The sequence below is a fragment of the Lathamus discolor genome, chromosome 20 (genome assembly GCF_037157495.1).
Source record: "Lathamus discolor isolate bLatDis1 chromosome 20, bLatDis1.hap1, whole genome shotgun sequence".
NCBI lineage: Eukaryota > Metazoa > Chordata > Aves > Psittaciformes > Psittacidae > Lathamus > Lathamus discolor.
The window spans coordinates 2,282,514-2,297,664 of NC_088903.1; the positions used below are offsets into that span (position 1 = coordinate 2,282,514).

Sequence of the window (15,151 nt, forward strand, 5' to 3'; positions counted from 1 at the left end):
GACACAGAGGAGATGTTTTCTGCAACCCTTTCTTTACCTCTGTGGAGTGTACAGGACTTTGTATTAAGGGGTTAAACACTATCAGCCCCAGTCTTGGCCCCTGCAGTGCACCAAGAGACAGTGGCAACCAGAAGGGGCTTTGTGCCACTCATCACAACCCTTGGAGAGCAGAGGACGTGCCAGACTTCAATCCCCTGCACTGCCCTCTTCCCCAGCTTGTGTTTCATCAGTCGGTCTGCAACGACTGTTACAGCGTCAAAAACCTTGGTTAGATGAGATTAACACAGCAAATCCATCCACTAAAGACCAAGGACAAGGACCCTCGGAGTACTTTCACCTTTCCTGTATCCCCTGTCCCCAGTGTATCTGCTCCATTCAGCCTTCTCCCAAGGCTCCCTTTTGCTACTGAGCTGCCTGAAAGAAGACTTCGTTGCTGGTTCAATGCCAGGTGGGTATTGCGTTCTGAAGCCTCAAACTCAGGTTTCCTAAACCTGCACATTCAGAAAACTGGGCAGATGCTCTCCCCAAGGCAAAGGGCATCAACAGAAGACAGTTAAACCTCTTCTTGTAAAGTGATTAGGAAACTCCATTTCACTGTCCCAAGCCAGCATCCCCTTCCTGCACGGAACCTCCACACTCCACCACTTGAGGGCACTTCACCCTGCAAAACACGGTGTTCCCTGCGATATCCTCTGGAATGTCATGGCAGCACATGAAAGCAGAGCACATAGCAAAGGAGGCATGTGAGCAATGAGGAAATGAAATGGCAACACTGATGGAAACCAAACCCCAACCTGTGCCATCAGGTGGGTGTTTTGCTTTGGAGGTGAGTCTGCTGGAAAATTACTGCCCGTGTGCAGTGACTGTGGGCCTGGGGCTGTGCAGGAGCAGTATAAAAGCAGGATCTTCTCCTCACTCTCTCATTCACTGCTCTCGCCTCCATCTCCTTGAGAACAAGGTGAGCATGAAACCATTTCTGTTTCTCCTTCTTCTATTCCTCCAGGTTATCTCAGTTCATAACTGCCCCTATGACTCCCACTTGGTCTTGGAACTGCTGGATGTGGGAAAGTGAATGGGGTAGTAAGTGTCACATGCAGATAGGCTGGGGCTTGGTTATGTGTTTCCTGAGCTATGGGCTTGGAAGGACTATCTGGGCTTGGCTGCTCTTGGCAGGGTCTTTTGGGCTGAGGGGAAGGAGAAGTGCATGGATGTCCGTACAACACCTCCAGCTCTTGTATCTGGCTTGTGGCTTGCCTCTATCATGGTGATGTGAAAGGCTGCTCCTGACCCGTGTCCCTGCTCTGCTTGCCCCTGCCCTGTTTCCAGGTGAAACTCTACCATCCAGACATGTCCTGCTACAGCCCGTGCGTGCCCTGCCAGCCCTGCGGCCCGACCCCACTGGCCAACAGCTGCAATGAGCCCTGCGTCAGGCAGTGCCAGGACTCCAATGTCTTCATCCAGCCCTCCCCTGTGGTGGTGACCCTGCCCGGCCCCATCCTCAGCTCCTTCCCTCAGAACACCGCCGTGGGCTCCTCCACCTCCGCTGCCGTTGGCAGCATCCTCAGCTCCGAGGGAGTGCCCATCAACTCCGGGGGCTTTGGCATCTCTGGCTTGGGCCTCTCCGGCTTGGGCGGCCGCTACTGCGGCAGGAGGATCCCCCCCTGCTAAAGCTGCTGGCGATAGCCCTGGGGAAGCGCCCAGAGATTCAGAAGATGGCTCCGCACTGGGGATGCCGACTTCTCTCTGCCCCTGATGCTCCCTGCACCAGGAACTCCACTCACAGTGTCCTTGTTTCCCTGTTTTGACTCATTAAAGTTCAGCTGCATCCCAACCCATGACTTTGTGTCATCCTTTTTCATGCAGATGCCAAGATCCCAAGAAATGTGTTTCCTGTGCAGTTTGACCTTGCTTGATTTCATGGCAAATATACCTTGCAGAAGAATCAGAATTATTCTTCGGCCTTTCTCAATCACTTCTTTTGTTTTGCCCCACATGAGGGGGTAACCAAACTGCAACTACACTGAGAGGAGGGAGAGGCATTGTCTTCAGAATTTCAGACAGGAAGATGCTCTCTTCACCGTTGGTGTATCCAAATCCAGGCAATACATTGCTGCCAAGCTGTTAGAATACAGCACTAGTTCATTCCGGACTACCCTTTTCAGATGGCCCTTGTACACAGGGCATTCTCCAGTCCTTAGGAGACCTCCTTGTCATCAGATGACTTCCATCACAACTCATCCTCTCAGGTACTTTATGCCTCTCTAAGCCTTGGTTCACCTTCCTTACTAAATCACAAGATCTTGGATAGATATCTTGCCCTCACAACTGACAGGACACACCTCCAGAGACCGCAATTCACAGCTTCTTCTCCAAGTCCACTGTCAATTCCTGGGTCCCTAAGCAGGGATCCCAGCTGTTTGGCTTCCTTACCTACCAGTTCCTGACTGTTGGCTCCACTCTCCAAACATCAGAGTTGCCATGCAGGAACCTGCTCACCAGGCTGGTGGCTGTAATGTTTCCACGTCTTGAAGCTCTCTTGAGGTCAAAGACTGGGTGCAACCAAATCCAGCTTGGATGGGGCTTGGAGCAACCTGGTCTAGTGGAAGGTGTCCCTGCCCGTGGCAGGGAGTTGGAACTGGATGAGCTTCTTCCCAAGCCTTTCTATGATTCGACTCCGTACTTTCTGTCTCTTCAGTTACTTGTCTCACTTCATCCTCCCACTCCTTTGCTGAAGGGCTGCCTTCCTCATCACACGCTTCTCCCCTCACTTCTTTACAAATCAATGAAAAGGACCCATTCACCTCATTGTCCACTATTTCATCACCATAAAAATCACTGCCTGTAGTGTTTGGGTCCCTGTCCCAGCCATAGTGTCCTCACCTGTGGTTTGGGTCTCTGCCTCAGCTACCATGTTCTTAGATGTAGTTGGGGTCCCTGGCTGAATCATGACGGCCCTCTGATGCTAAGGAGTTGTGGCTCAGTAAACACAGGTCAAGTACAAGCAAGGCCAATACAGTGCTAAAAGCAGCTGGCTTGCAAGCAGCAGCTACCCAGGGACTGTGCACCTCAGGGCACATTTCACTGTCACCACACCCAGAAGTTGTCACCTCTTAAGCCGGCATGACAGCAGTTTCCACAAAGCCACATTAACCCAACAGTTCATTAACATTTGTAAAAATCTCAAGGAAGTGTGAACAAGGACCTCGGGAACCTGCACAAGAGAATGAACCACATCAGCCTTGGATGGGGAGAGGGAGCTGTATTCCCTCATGTTCTCCACTAGACAGCTCCCCCAGCACAGTTGGGGCACCAATGCCAGGGCAATTACTGGTTGCTTGAGAAGGCAAAATGCTTAATGAGGAAGTGAAGCCCAAGCAGGAGGTAGAGAGGAGGTGGAAGCGGGGACAGGCCACTTTGGATGTCGTCAGAGTATGCAGAAGCGTGATTGGGAAAGCCGAGGCCCATTTGGAATTCTATCTAGCTGAGGATATTAAGCACAACAGGAAGGGTTTCTTCAAATAGATCACTAATAGGAGGAAAATGTGGGCCCACTACAAAGTGGAGCAGGGACCCTGGTGACAGAGGACACAAAGAAGGCAGAGATACTGAATGCTGCCTTTTCTTCAGTCTTCAACATCAAAGCCAACCCGCAGCAATTCCTGAGCCAGAAGACCAGAGAGAAGGTCTGGAGAAAGGAAGTCTTTCCCTTGGTTTAGGAGGCTTGGTTAGAGAGAAGGGGGTTGGACCAGATGACCTCTGGTGGTTTCTTCCAGCTTCAACCATTCTGTGAATGCCTCCCTGCCCCAGACCTCCTCCTTCCTCTTACCATTTGTTGCTAACCATGATGTCATACGTTATGGAAAATCCCTTTGGTCAGTCCTGCCTTTGTTTCCTCCCAACATCTTCCTCACACCAGCCTACAAGCATTTCTAAGAGGCAGTCAGAGAGACAGCATTGTTGCTGTGCAAGCAGAGCCCAGCAAAACGCAAGACATTTTTGTGTTATCAGCACCATTCCAGGTACAGCCACAAAGAAGAAGCAGGAGGGCTAATATGGGGCCAACTCCATCGAGGCAGATCCCACACAACGCTATTACAAATGACTACGAAATTATCCCCTCCCAGAACCACCCCTGAGCAACAGCTCTCTCCCTGGGCATCTTGGGAGAGCATCTGTATGAAAAAGGATGAGATTGGGGCATGGGTTGGGATGCAGCTGAACTTTAATGAATTGAAACAGCGAAACAAGGACACTGTGAGTGGAGATCCTGGTGCAGGGAGCACCAAAGGCAGAAAGGGTTCGGGATCCCCAGTGTGGTGCCATCTTCTGGGTCCCTGGGCGCTTCCCCAGGGCCATCGCCAGCAGCTTTAGCACGGGGGGAACCTCCTGCCGCAGTAGCGGCCGCCCAAGCCGGAGAGGCCCAAGCCGGAGAGGCCAAAGCCCCCAGAGTTGATGGGCACTCCCTCGGAGCTGAGGATGCTGCCAACGGCAGCAGAGGTGGAGGAGCCCACGGCGGTGTTCTGCGGGAAGGAGCTGAGGATGGGGCCGGGCAGGGTCACCACCACGGGGGAGGGCTGGATGACGACGTTGGAGTCCTGGCACTGCCTGACGCAGGGCTCGTTGCAGCTGTTGGCCAGCGGGGTCGGGCCGCAGGGCTGGCAGGGCACGCACGGGCTGTAGCAGGACATGTCTGGATGGTAGAGCTTCACCTGGAGACAGGGCAGGGGCAAACAGAGCAGGGACGTGGGTCAGGAGCAGCCTTTCAGCCCAAGACAAGCCAAGGTTGAAACAAGAGCTGGAGGTGTTGTAGGGGGATCCATGGATTTCAGCTTCCCCTCAGCCAAAAAATGCCCCAACAAGAACAGTGAAGTGCAGGGAGCTCCCAGTGTAGCCATCACTCACTTCAGCCAGCCGCAGCCTATCTGCATGATACACCTTCTGCTCCCTTCCCTCTCTCATTATTCGTAGCCCCTTGACCCAGTATAGGACATAAGGCAAGAAAAAGGAGGCAGAAGGAGAGGAGAAAAGGCTTCAGACTCACCTTGTTCTCAAGGAGATGGAGGCGAGAGCAGTGGATGAGAGAGTGAGGAGAAGTTCCTTCTTTTATATTGCTCCTGCACCGCCCCAGGCCCACAGTCACTGCACACAGGCAGTAATTTTCCGGCAGACTCACCTCCAAAGCAAAACATACGCCTAATGGCACAGGTTGGGGTTTGGTTTCCATCAACGCAGCCATTTCACTTCCTCGTTTCTGAAATGACCATTATGTCACAGAAGATCCTTTCAAGTATCAAGATGAGAGACCCAAATATTTCCTGTCAGGAGCACATCAATAGTAGCATAAGATATACTGCAAGTGGTGGAGGTGTGTGTGCAGGTAAGAGGCATGGGTCGGGAGAGATCTGGTGAGGTTGTTTTCAACCCTCTGGACAGGATCGTGCTGTCCCACCAATGCAGTCCTCTCCTGCCTGTGTCCATTTGTTTGGCGGCTTTCCCCTCTTGTGATAACCTCTGGGGTCCTACTAAAGCCATCTTTAGGCACATCAGTAGCACCTGCATGGCAGAGCAACACATCAGCAATGAGGAAATCAGATGGAAAACAACCCCCAACCCGTGCCATTAGGTGAGCGTTTTGCTTTGGAGGTGAGTCTGCTGGAAAATTACTGCCTGTGTGCAGTGACTGTGGGCCAGGGGCGGTGCAGGAGTGGTATAAAAGGCGGAACTTCTCCTCACTCTCTCATCCACTGCTCTCGCCTCCATCTCCTTGAGAACAAGGTGAGTATGAAACTCTTTCTTATCCTCATTGTCCTCCTGTTTCTCCTCATCCTCCTCTGGGACTTCTCAGGATAAACCTGCTCCTTCATCCTACACTGGCGCTGAAGCAGCTTGTCACAGGACAGGAAAAATGGTTGAAGTTGTGGCATGGAGTTAGGCTGGGTCTTGGCTGAGCAATGGTCTGGGCGGTGACCTTGCTGGGTTTGGTTGCCTTTGGCAGGGCTCTTTTGCACTGAGGGGAAGCTGAAGGCAGTGGGACTCCTTAAGCAGCCCCTAGGTCGTGACTCCATCTTGTTGCTTGGCTCCTTTGTGGTGGGCTTCAGGCTGCTCCTGACCCGTGTCCCTGCTCTGCTTGCCCCTGTCCTGTCTCCAGGTGAAGCTCTACCATCCAGACATGTCCTGCTACAGCCCGTGCGTGCCCTGCCAGCCCTGCGGCCCGACCCCGCTGGCCAACAGCTGCAATGAGCCCTGCGTCAGGCAGTGCCAGGACTCCAACGTCGTCATCCAGCCCTCCCCCGTGGTGGTGACCCTGCCCGGCCCCATCCTCAGCTCCTTCCCGCAGAACACCGCCGTGGGCTCCTCCACCTCCGCTGCCGTTGGCAGCATCCTCAGCTCCGAGGGAGTGCCCATCAACTCCGGGGGCTTTGGCCTCTCCGGCTTGGGCCTCTCCGGCTTGGGCGGCCGCTACTGCGGCAGGAGGATCCCCCCCTGCTAAAGCTGCTGGCGATGGCCCTGGGGAAGTGCCCAGGGACCCAGAAGATGGCACCGCACTGGGGATCCCGAACCCTTTCTGCCTTTGGTGCTCCCTGCACCAGGGTCTCCACTCACAGTGTCCTTGTTTCCCTGTTTTGACTCATTAAAGTTCAGCTGCATCCCAACCCATGCCTCTCTCTCATCCTTTCCCCTACAGATGCTCTCCCAAGGTGCCCAATGATAGAGTTGTTTCTCTGTGTGATTCTGGGATGGAGGTTTTTGGATGAAGGTGTAGTGGTTGTTAACACAATGGTCGTGAACTGAAAGCCTCAGGGCAGTCTCTCCAAAGCGGCCGTTCTTTAGAGTATGGCTGGGCATCCTCTGCTGGTGTGAGGTGCCCTGTGTTGCCTTTGCACCACTTGGGTTTTCTGTTTTTTCCCCTTCCCCTGATAGACTGTCACGCAGGCCCACAGGCAGAGAACATCCTCCTTGCCCTGCTCCTTCCCTACCTGTGCCCGGCGTTTCCTGGGCATGGTCCTGGATAGCGGGAGCAGATCAGTAAGAGGCAGCTTGTGCAGGCTGAGCGTCTCAAGGGTCTGCCCAGGAGCTCTCCACAGCAGTGCAGTGACCGGAGGCAAAGGCTGCAGAGGCTTGTGGCTGACAAAGGGGAGCAGCTGAACTGCTGCAGGAGAGAACTGGGTAAGATCCCACGTGTCCACCCGGGTCCCTGCGTGGCCGCAACCAGCCCTAGCGCTCCACACATGCTTCCACCCAGACAAGCAGCAGCCTAAGGCAGGGCCAGATTTTTGGTAACACCATCAAAACCGTTTCTGGACACAAAGGACTGTCATCGGCATCATGGCCAGTACCAATAGGACTTATCCCACTCTGCTCAGCACTCACCGGTTGGGCTCTAGAACACCGCTCTAACGCAAGAAAGATCTAATGGGAAAAGGACTTGACCAAATGGAGTGAGTTCAGCCAAAGGTGTCCCAGGTGGTAAGGACCTGGAGCACATGTTTCGGGAGGAATGGCTGAGGGCATGGGCCTTGCTGATAGTGGAGAGAAGTCTTTGGTGGGAGACCTAAGAGCAGCTTAGTGGTAGCTGTGGTGAGGTTCCCCAGAGGACAAATCCAGGCTCAACAGTGCTCACTGTGGCAATGTGTGTTTGGAGAACTGGAGACAGCGGGCTCACCCTGAGAGATGAGAGGTTTGAACTCGATCGGTGGCAAATGGTTTTCACCAGGAAGAGAGTCAAGGAGTAGAAAAGGTTGCCTGGCTAGGTAGTGCAGTAACAGTGCTTGGATGCTCATGGCTGAGTGATGTTGGAGCAAGGGGTTGGGCCCTATCACCTCCGGAGTTACTTTCTAACATGAGTATGCTGTGATCCCATCGTCCGAGGATGGCCTTTGTGCCTCTGCCCACTGGCGGGGATAGGGCCGGCAAGGGGGAGGAGGGACTCAGCTCCTTGGCCAAGGAGAAAGGCAGTGTGCAGGAACTCTCCTGAATCCTCTGTGGAAGGAAACAGAAGATTGCCACAAGCACCTCTGCACCAGATCAGAGACCACAAGACCTGTGGAGCCCAGCTGTGGAGACAGTGGTTTCCCAAGGACACTGTGGCAGTATGTTCCTTCACTGTTGTTTTGCTTTGATTTCCTGCCTGGGGTTCTCCTCACCCTGCAACGCAAAACCTCAATGCTGTGAAAGGGCAGGGTCTCCTATGCTTTCTTGGCAAGGTGTTGATGCTGCCTTTTCAGTAACACATTCATTCTTTCTTCCCCTGACTTCCTTCTTCACAACGCTGAACTTCCCAAGGAAAAGGAAGAGGTGTATGCACCAAACGGATGGTAGTGACTGGGTCATTCAATCCTGCTATACCCCAAGTAGGCAGCGAAGTTTAGAAACAGAGTCACAGAATTCATGACTGAGCAAGCTCAGTGCAAACCCATGTTGACAATAACTGCACAATAATGCCCAACACCCCGTCCCAGAACCCTCTGAGCAGCATCTCTCTCCCTGGTCATCTTGGGAGAGCATCTGCAGGGAAAGGACAAGACAAAGGCATTGACTGGGCTGCTACAGAGATTTATTGAGGCAAAAAAGGGGAGCGAGGTCAATCAGAGTAGAGGTCACAGTGCAGGGAGCATCAGGGGCAGAAAGGAGTCTTTGACCCGCAGTGTGGTGCCATCTTCTGGGTCCCTGGGCGCTTCCCAGGGCCATCGCCAGCAGCTTTAGCAGGGGGGGATCCTCCTGCCGCAGTAGCGGCCGCCCAAGCCGGAGAGGCCCAAGCCAGAGATGCCAAAGCCCCCGGAGTTGATGGGCACTCCCTCGGAGCTGAGGATGCTGCCAACGGCAGCGGAGGTGGAGGAGCCCACGGCGGTGTTCTGCGGGAAGGAGCTGAGGATGGGGCCGGGCAGGGTCACCACCACGGGGGAGGGCTGGATGAAGACATTGGAGTCCTGGCACTGCCTGACGCAGGGCTCATTGCAGCTGTTGGCCAGCGGGGTCGGGCCGCAGGGCTGGCAAGGCACGCACGGGCTGTAGCAGGACATGTCTGGATGGTAGAGCTTCACCTGGAAACAGGACAGGGGCAAGCAGAGCAGGGACACGGGTCAGGAGCAGCCTCTCACTCCACGAGCAAGGATGAAAGGCATGCTTGGTAGACAAGAGCTGGAGTCTGTGCATGGAGGTACATGGGCTTCTCCTTTCCCTCAGAAGATCCCTGACAAGACTGACTAAGCCCAGGGAGATCCCAAACAACCCCATGGCTCAGGGCTCAACCTTATCTCATCCAAGCCCCAAGCTCTGTCCAGGTTATAGACAAGTTTGCATCTCCATGTCACAGCTTCCTCCCTCTTCCCTCTACCATAGCAAGAAGTTCCAATGCCCAGCACAAGTCATAGGGGCAGGTATGTCCTCAGAAATATCAGCGGAGGAGAAGGATGCGAAAGAGCTTCACACTCACCTTGTCCTCAAGGAGATGGAGGCGAGAGCAGTGGATGAGAGAGTGAGGAGAATTTCCTGCTTTTATACTGCTCCTGCACAGCCCCAGGCCCACAGTCACTGCACACGGGCAGTAATTTTCCAGCAGACTCACCTCCAAAGCAAAACACCCACCTGATGGCACTGGTTGGGTTTTTGATTCCGTCAACAATACATGTCCTCATTTCTGACACACCCATCAGGTTATGGACGATTCTTTCAAGTACCAGGATGAGAAGCCCAAGAATTTCCTGTGCAGGAACACATCAGTATGGGCAGAAGACAATTCCCAGGGGGATCCCCATGGGTTTGGGTTCTTTCTCATTACCTGTGCGGTGTGTTGGGGCTCAGGACAAGGTTCTGCTTTTTGCACTCTCCTCACACCACCCTGCATATTGGCCGCAGCTTTGCACCCTGACCAGCCAGAGACACAGGGGCCTGGCCACGATTCCAAACCTCCTGTAGCCCCTGAGCTATGGGAGCAGCAACAGGAAAGTCCTGCTGAGGGCAATGGCCATGAGGTCATCCTGGAGCCCTGGACTTGGGTGATGCCCTGTGCTCAGAGCTCGTTTTCACAAGGCAGGGATGGAGCTGCCCTGGCCGCAGGGGAATTGAGCCCTGTGTGGACATGGGCTGCACTCCTGGCTTGTCCTCACACCAAAGGCTGACACACGCCAGGCCAGAATTAGAGTGTGACTCGCCACGGGTAGGGAGAGTCTATCCCAGGAATCTTGCCTACGGAAGGCATTCCCCTGCCCTCCTGGAATGCATCCCAGCTGCCTCCAGGGCTTCAGGGCAGGGAAGTGCAGCGCTCCTTGATGGGCTTTGAGAGCTGGTTTCGTACTCAGAGGTGTTCTGAGCACTTGTCCTCCTTGAGCATCCCCATGCACGTGGCACTGGGGTGTTCTGCAGCCCTCACTGCTTGGGCAGTTGGAAGAGATTTTCTTGCCTCCCCAGTGGTGCTGGGTTGTGTTTCACACTGAGGTGGCCTTTGGAACATGGGATGGGGGGAGGGATGGAGCCCTAATGGCCGGAGAAGACGTATCACCCCAGACGGAGGGATGAGTCCCAGACACAGAGGAGATGTTTTCTGCAACCCTTTCTTTCCCTCCATGTCATTTTCTGGAGAGCAATGAAGAGAAATAAAGAGCAGCCTTTAGGTATTCTGCTGACATGTGCAGTGTGGGAAGAGCTAGGCTTCTTCCTACAAAGGTATTTGCCAACAGTGGCGCTTCACTGCCCCAAGCCAACATCGCATGTGCCTGTTTGGGACTCCTCGAATACTTGGGGCTTCTCTTCTGCCCCACTGGCATGATTCTACTTGGATAGCCTTGGGCTTCTCATCCTGGGACATGAAAGGAGCTGCATGGCAAGTTCATCACATCAGGAATGAGGAAATGAAATGGCAGCATTGATGGAAACCAAACCCCAACCTGGGCCATCAGGTGGGTGTTTTGCTTTGGAGGTGAGTCTGCTGGAAAATTACGCCTGTGTGCAGTGACTGTGGGCCTGGGGCTGTGCAGGAGCAGTATAAAAGCAGGATCTTCTCCTCACTCTCTCATTCACTGCTCTCGCCTCCATCTCCTTGAGGACAAGGTGAGTATGAAGCCCCTTCTGTGCCTCTTTCTCCTCCTCTTCCTCCTTTGACTTTTCTCAGCACTTAACTGCCCCTTTGACCCATGAGGGGCTTGGCTCTTCTTGTCATGGGGAATGGGGTGGAAGATTTGCCATGGCTGGACCTTGGCTGAGGAGACTTCTGAGCTCTGGGGTTCGTGGGGACCTCCCTGGGCTTGGTCAATCTTGGCAGGTGTGTTAGGGAAAGGAGAAGCCCATGTGCCTCTCTGCACAGTCTCCAGCTCTTGTCTACCAAGCATGCCTTTCATCCTTCCTGGTGTGGTGAAAAGCTGCTCCTGACCCATGTCCCTGCTTTGCTTGCCCCTGGTCTATATCCCAGGTGAAGTTCTGCCATCCAGACATGTCCTGCTACAGCCCGTGCGTGCCCTGCCAGCCCTGCGGCCCGACCCCGCTGGCCAACAGCTGCAATGAGCCCTGCGTCAGGCAGTGCCAGGACTCCAATGTCTTCATCCAGCCCTCCCCCGTGGTGGTGACCCTGCCCGGCCCCATCCTCAGCTCCTTCCCGCAGAACACCGCCGTGGGCTCCTCCACCTCCGCTGCCGTTGGCAGCATCCTCAGCTCCGAGGGAGTGCCCATCAACTCCGGGGGCTTTGGCATCTCCGGCTTGGGCCTCTCCGGCTTGGGCGGCCGCTACTGCGGCAGGAGGATCCCCCCCTGCTAAAGCTGCTGGCGATGGCCCTGGGGAAGTGCCCAGGGACCCAGAAGATGGCATCGCACTGGGGAAGGAGCCTTTGGTTTCTGCTTCCAGAGCAGCTGAGCAACTCCAGCACCTCTTGAATAAGGATGGGGCTTGGCTGGTTCCTTGCACCACACAGCCCATACGTGACTCTGCTATTGTCTGTAGTGGGGCGTCCATTCCCATTTTTCTCTTTTGACTCATTAAATTTCTTCTGCATCCCAGCCCATGCCTTTGCCTCATCCTTTTCACTGGAGATACTCCCCCAAATGCCGTATGTCTCAGGGGTGGTTCTGGGATGGGGTTTTGGAGATACTTGAGCTCTGACAGGTAACACAGGCTTGCTTCTGATATTTTTTAGTTACACACTGTGTGACCCTCTGCTTTCTAAACTTCTCTTCCTATCTTAGTCTGGGCAGAATGACCAGATGCTGTTCAGTGAACATTGCTACTCCAATAATGACTTTTGGTCTCCCACTAAAGCATTCTCTTCTCCATGCTCAGCAAAATCTGTACCCTCAGCCTATCATTGCCAGCCATGTTCACCAACCTCCACACCTTCCTAGCTACTCACTACCTCTCTTCCTGCCCTCTCTTCCTGGCTCCCGCTCTCCAGAAACATTCCCAGGAAGCCTAGGGCATAACAAGGAAGGAGCAAGGCAAACAGGATGTTCTCTGCCTGTGAGCCTGTGTGGCAGTCTATGAGAGGAAGGGGAAAAACGAGAAAACCCAAGTGGCACAAAGGCAACACCCAGCACCTTGTACCAGCAGAAGATGCCCAGGCATGCTCCAAAGAATGGCCTCTTTGGAAAGACTGCCCACAATTTTATTGCTGAGCATGATGTTATACAGCATGGCATAGTCCTTTGGTCAGTTCAAGTCAGGTCTTCCAGCAGTGTCCCATCCAGCTACTTGCACACCACTTCCACCCACATGTGCCAATGTCCAAAGCTTAGGCTTGTTAGCTGCAATGTTTTAACCACACATTTGAAGCTCAGCCCTAAAATGATCAAAACACAACCTCTGACATTACGTAAGATATTTTTCTTTGAATGTGAGTCTGAGAATTACTGCCTGCTGCAAGTGAAATTGCTCTGAGGGCACTTTGGCTGCAAAGAGTTATTGTGAACAGCTCAAGGTCCAAGTGGAAACAAGTGACAAGAGATTTCCTTCAGGCATCCATACTGAGAGCAATACTATTTCACATCCTCATCATTGACACAGGTAGTGGGGTTGAGTGCACCCTCAGAGAGCTGCTCCAGGACACCAAGATGAGGGGCAACTGACATGCATAAGGGAGGGATGGTGTTCAGAGGAACCCTGACAAGCTTGAGGAATGATCTCATGTGAAACTCCAGATATTCAACAAGATCAAGGGCAAGGCCCCCCACCTGCACTTGGCCAATATTAATACAGACTAGAAGATGAAAGCTTGAGGACTAAAGGACACTGGAGGTTGATAAACAAGACAGAAGCCAGCAGTGTGTGCTGGCAGCTCAGAAAGCCAAGCATGTCCTGGGCTGCATCAAAAGAAGCGTGGCCAGCACACTGGGGGAGTGATTCTCTGCTTCTAGTCCTCACTCATTAGAGGAACACTGAGGCCAGTCGGTGTCCCCAGTAGAAACAAGACATAGACCTGTTAGAGTAGGTCCAGAGAAGAGCTACAAAATTTATCAGATGCCTTCAACTCCTTCAGATGAGGAAAGGCTGAGGGAGTTGGGTGTTTTCATCATGGAGAAGTCCATGCGGAGATGCTATTGCAGCCTTTCAACATATAGAGGGAACTTAGAAAGAAGTTCAAAGTAGAGTTTGGACTGTCCTAACAGGACAAGAAGCAACACTTTTAAACTGAAATAGAGGCCGTGAAGGCTGGACATAACAAAGTAATTTATTATGATGAGGATGGTGAGACACTGGAAAAGGTTGCCTGGAGAATGATGGGATGCTCCATCACTGAAGTGCTGAACATCAGGTTTGACAGAACTTTGAGTAGCATGGTGCAGTGACAGATGTCCCTGCCCATGGTAGGGAGTTTGATGTTGATGATCTTTAAAGGTCTCTTCCAACCAAAATCATTCTATGGTTCTATAATTATATGGCTCTACAATAAGGTCCCTCACTGAAACATTTCTCTCTGAGAAAGCTGTGGTGAGGATGAGATTCTCCTGGCCTCGCCTGGGAAACAAGTGCTGTGTCTTGTCAGTACCACATTCCCTCCAGAATACATGAAAATGTTGAAGTTACTGAGGAACAGGAAATGTGTGCACGGATGAGTGGATAGAAGGTTCTGACCAATGTGGGGTAATTGTATCCCAGCCCAAAAAGGCAGATGTTTTTAAGTAGAGGGTTGCTTGATGGATGACTGAACATACTCACTGCCAGTGTGTTCTGACAGTCACTGCAAAACCATCCTCAACAACACCCTCCCAGGACCACCCCTGAGCAACATCTCTTCCTTGGCCATCTTGGGAGAGCATCTGCAAGGGAAAGGATGAGACAAAAAGCACAAGCTGGGATGCAGCAGAATTTTAATGAGTCAAAACAGGGAAAAGAGGTTGACACGAGTGGACACCTCAGCGCAGGCAGCACCTTTAGCAGGGGAGACAACTCCTGCCAGAGTAGCGGCCGCCCAAGCTGGAGAGGCCCAAGCCGGAGAGGCCAAAGCCCCCGGAGTTGATGGGCACTCCCTCGGAGCTGAGGATGCTGCCAACGGCAGCGGAGGTGGAGGAGCCCACTGCGGTGTTCTGCGGGAAGGAGCTGAGGATGGGGCCGGGCAGGGTCACCACCACGGGGGAGGGCTGGATGAAGACATTGGAGTCCTGGCACTGCCTGACGCAGGGCTCATTGCAGCTGTTGGCCAGCGGGGTCGGGCCGCAGGGCTGGCAGGGCACGCACGGGCTGTAGCAGGACATGTCTGGATGGCAGAACTTCACCTGGGATATAGACCAGGGGCAAGCAAAGCAGGGACATGGGTCAGGAGCAGCTTTTCACCACACCAGGAAGGATGAAAGGCATGCTTGGTAGACAAGAGCTGGAGACTGTGCAGAGAGGCACATGGGCTTCTCCTTTCCCTAACACACCTGCCAAGATTGACCAAGCCCAGGGAGGTCCCCACGAACCCCAGAGCTCAGAAGTCTCCTCAGCCAAGGTCCAGCCATGGCAAATCTTCCACCCCATTCCCCATGACAAGAAGAGCCAAGCCCCTCATGGGTCAAAGGGGCAGTTAAGTGCTGAGAAAAGTCAAAGGAGGAAGAGGAGGAGAAAGAGGCACAGAAGGGGCTTCATACTCACCTTGTCCTCAAGGAGATGGAGGCGAGAGCAGTGAATGAGAGAGTGAGGAGAAGATCCTGCTTTTATACTGCTCCTGCACAGCCCCAGGCCCACAGTCAC

The 15,151-nt window shown here is 53.4% G+C and overlaps 6 protein-coding genes across 6 annotated transcripts; 3 read left to right on the forward strand and 3 right to left on the reverse strand.

The window, feature by feature from the left end:
* The first annotated feature begins 713 nt into the window (after positions 1-713).
* LOC136024070 (feather beta keratin-like) lies at positions 714-1,742 on the forward strand. Its single transcript, XM_065699142.1, has 2 exons — positions 714-826; positions 1,327-1,742. Exons 1-2 carry the CDS (start codon positions 764-766, stop codon positions 1,666-1,668), a joined length of 405 nt encoding a protein of 134 aa, XP_065555214.1. The 5' UTR covers positions 714-763; the 3' UTR covers positions 1,669-1,742.
* A 2,625-nt stretch (positions 1,743-4,367) lies between these two features.
* On the reverse strand, positions 4,368-4,690 carry LOC136024237 (feather beta keratin-like). The gene has a single exon (XM_065699446.1). It carries the CDS (start codon positions 4,686-4,688, stop codon positions 4,368-4,370), a length of 321 nt encoding a protein of 106 aa, XP_065555518.1. The 5' UTR covers positions 4,689-4,690.
* Positions 4,691-5,702: 1,012 nt separating this feature from the next.
* Positions 5,703-6,490, forward strand: LOC136024038 (feather beta keratin-like). Its single transcript, XM_065699097.1, has 2 exons — positions 5,703-5,775; positions 6,168-6,490. The coding sequence occupies exon 2, from the start codon at positions 6,170-6,172 to the stop codon at positions 6,488-6,490; it is 321 nt and encodes a 106-aa protein (XP_065555169.1). The 5' UTR covers positions 5,703-5,775; positions 6,168-6,169.
* Positions 6,491-8,626: 2,136 nt separating this feature from the next.
* Positions 8,627-9,020, reverse strand: LOC136024232 (feather beta keratin-like). The gene has a single exon (XM_065699440.1). The coding sequence runs from the start codon at positions 9,018-9,020 to the stop codon at positions 8,700-8,702; it is 321 nt and encodes a 106-aa protein (XP_065555512.1). The 3' UTR covers positions 8,627-8,699.
* Positions 9,021-11,425: 2,405 nt separating this feature from the next.
* On the forward strand, positions 11,426-11,746 carry LOC136024096 (feather beta keratin-like). Its single transcript, XM_065699180.1, has one exon. The coding sequence runs from the start codon at positions 11,426-11,428 to the stop codon at positions 11,744-11,746; it is 321 nt and encodes a 106-aa protein (XP_065555252.1).
* Positions 11,747-14,352: 2,606 nt separating this feature from the next.
* LOC136024231 (feather beta keratin-like) lies at positions 14,353-14,673 on the reverse strand. Its single transcript, XM_065699439.1, has one exon. The coding sequence runs from the start codon at positions 14,671-14,673 to the stop codon at positions 14,353-14,355; it is 321 nt and encodes a 106-aa protein (XP_065555511.1).
* Between the last annotated feature and the right edge of the window lie 478 nt (positions 14,674-15,151).

What these genes read in the sequence shown, in the direction of transcription:
- LOC136024070 (XM_065699142.1), top strand. Translation starts at nt 764, where the DNA reads ATGGCAACACTGATGGAAACCAAACCCCAACCTGTGCCATCAGGTGGG. An exon ending in GTGGGTGTTTTGCTTTGGAG is followed by an intron (nt 827 to 1,326) that starts GTGAGTCTGCTG and finishes CCCTGTTTCCAG; the next exon opens with GTGAAACTCTACCATCCAGA.
- LOC136024237 (XM_065699446.1), bottom strand. Translation starts at nt 4,688, where the DNA reads ATGTCCTGCTACAGCCCGTGCGTGCCCTGCCAGCCCTGCGGCCCGACC.
- LOC136024038 (XM_065699097.1), top strand. Translation starts at nt 6,170, where the DNA reads ATGTCCTGCTACAGCCCGTGCGTGCCCTGCCAGCCCTGCGGCCCGACC.
- LOC136024232 (XM_065699440.1), bottom strand. Translation starts at nt 9,020, where the DNA reads ATGTCCTGCTACAGCCCGTGCGTGCCTTGCCAGCCCTGCGGCCCGACC.
- LOC136024096 (XM_065699180.1), top strand. Translation starts at nt 11,426, where the DNA reads ATGTCCTGCTACAGCCCGTGCGTGCCCTGCCAGCCCTGCGGCCCGACC.
- LOC136024231 (XM_065699439.1), bottom strand. Translation starts at nt 14,673, where the DNA reads ATGTCCTGCTACAGCCCGTGCGTGCCCTGCCAGCCCTGCGGCCCGACC.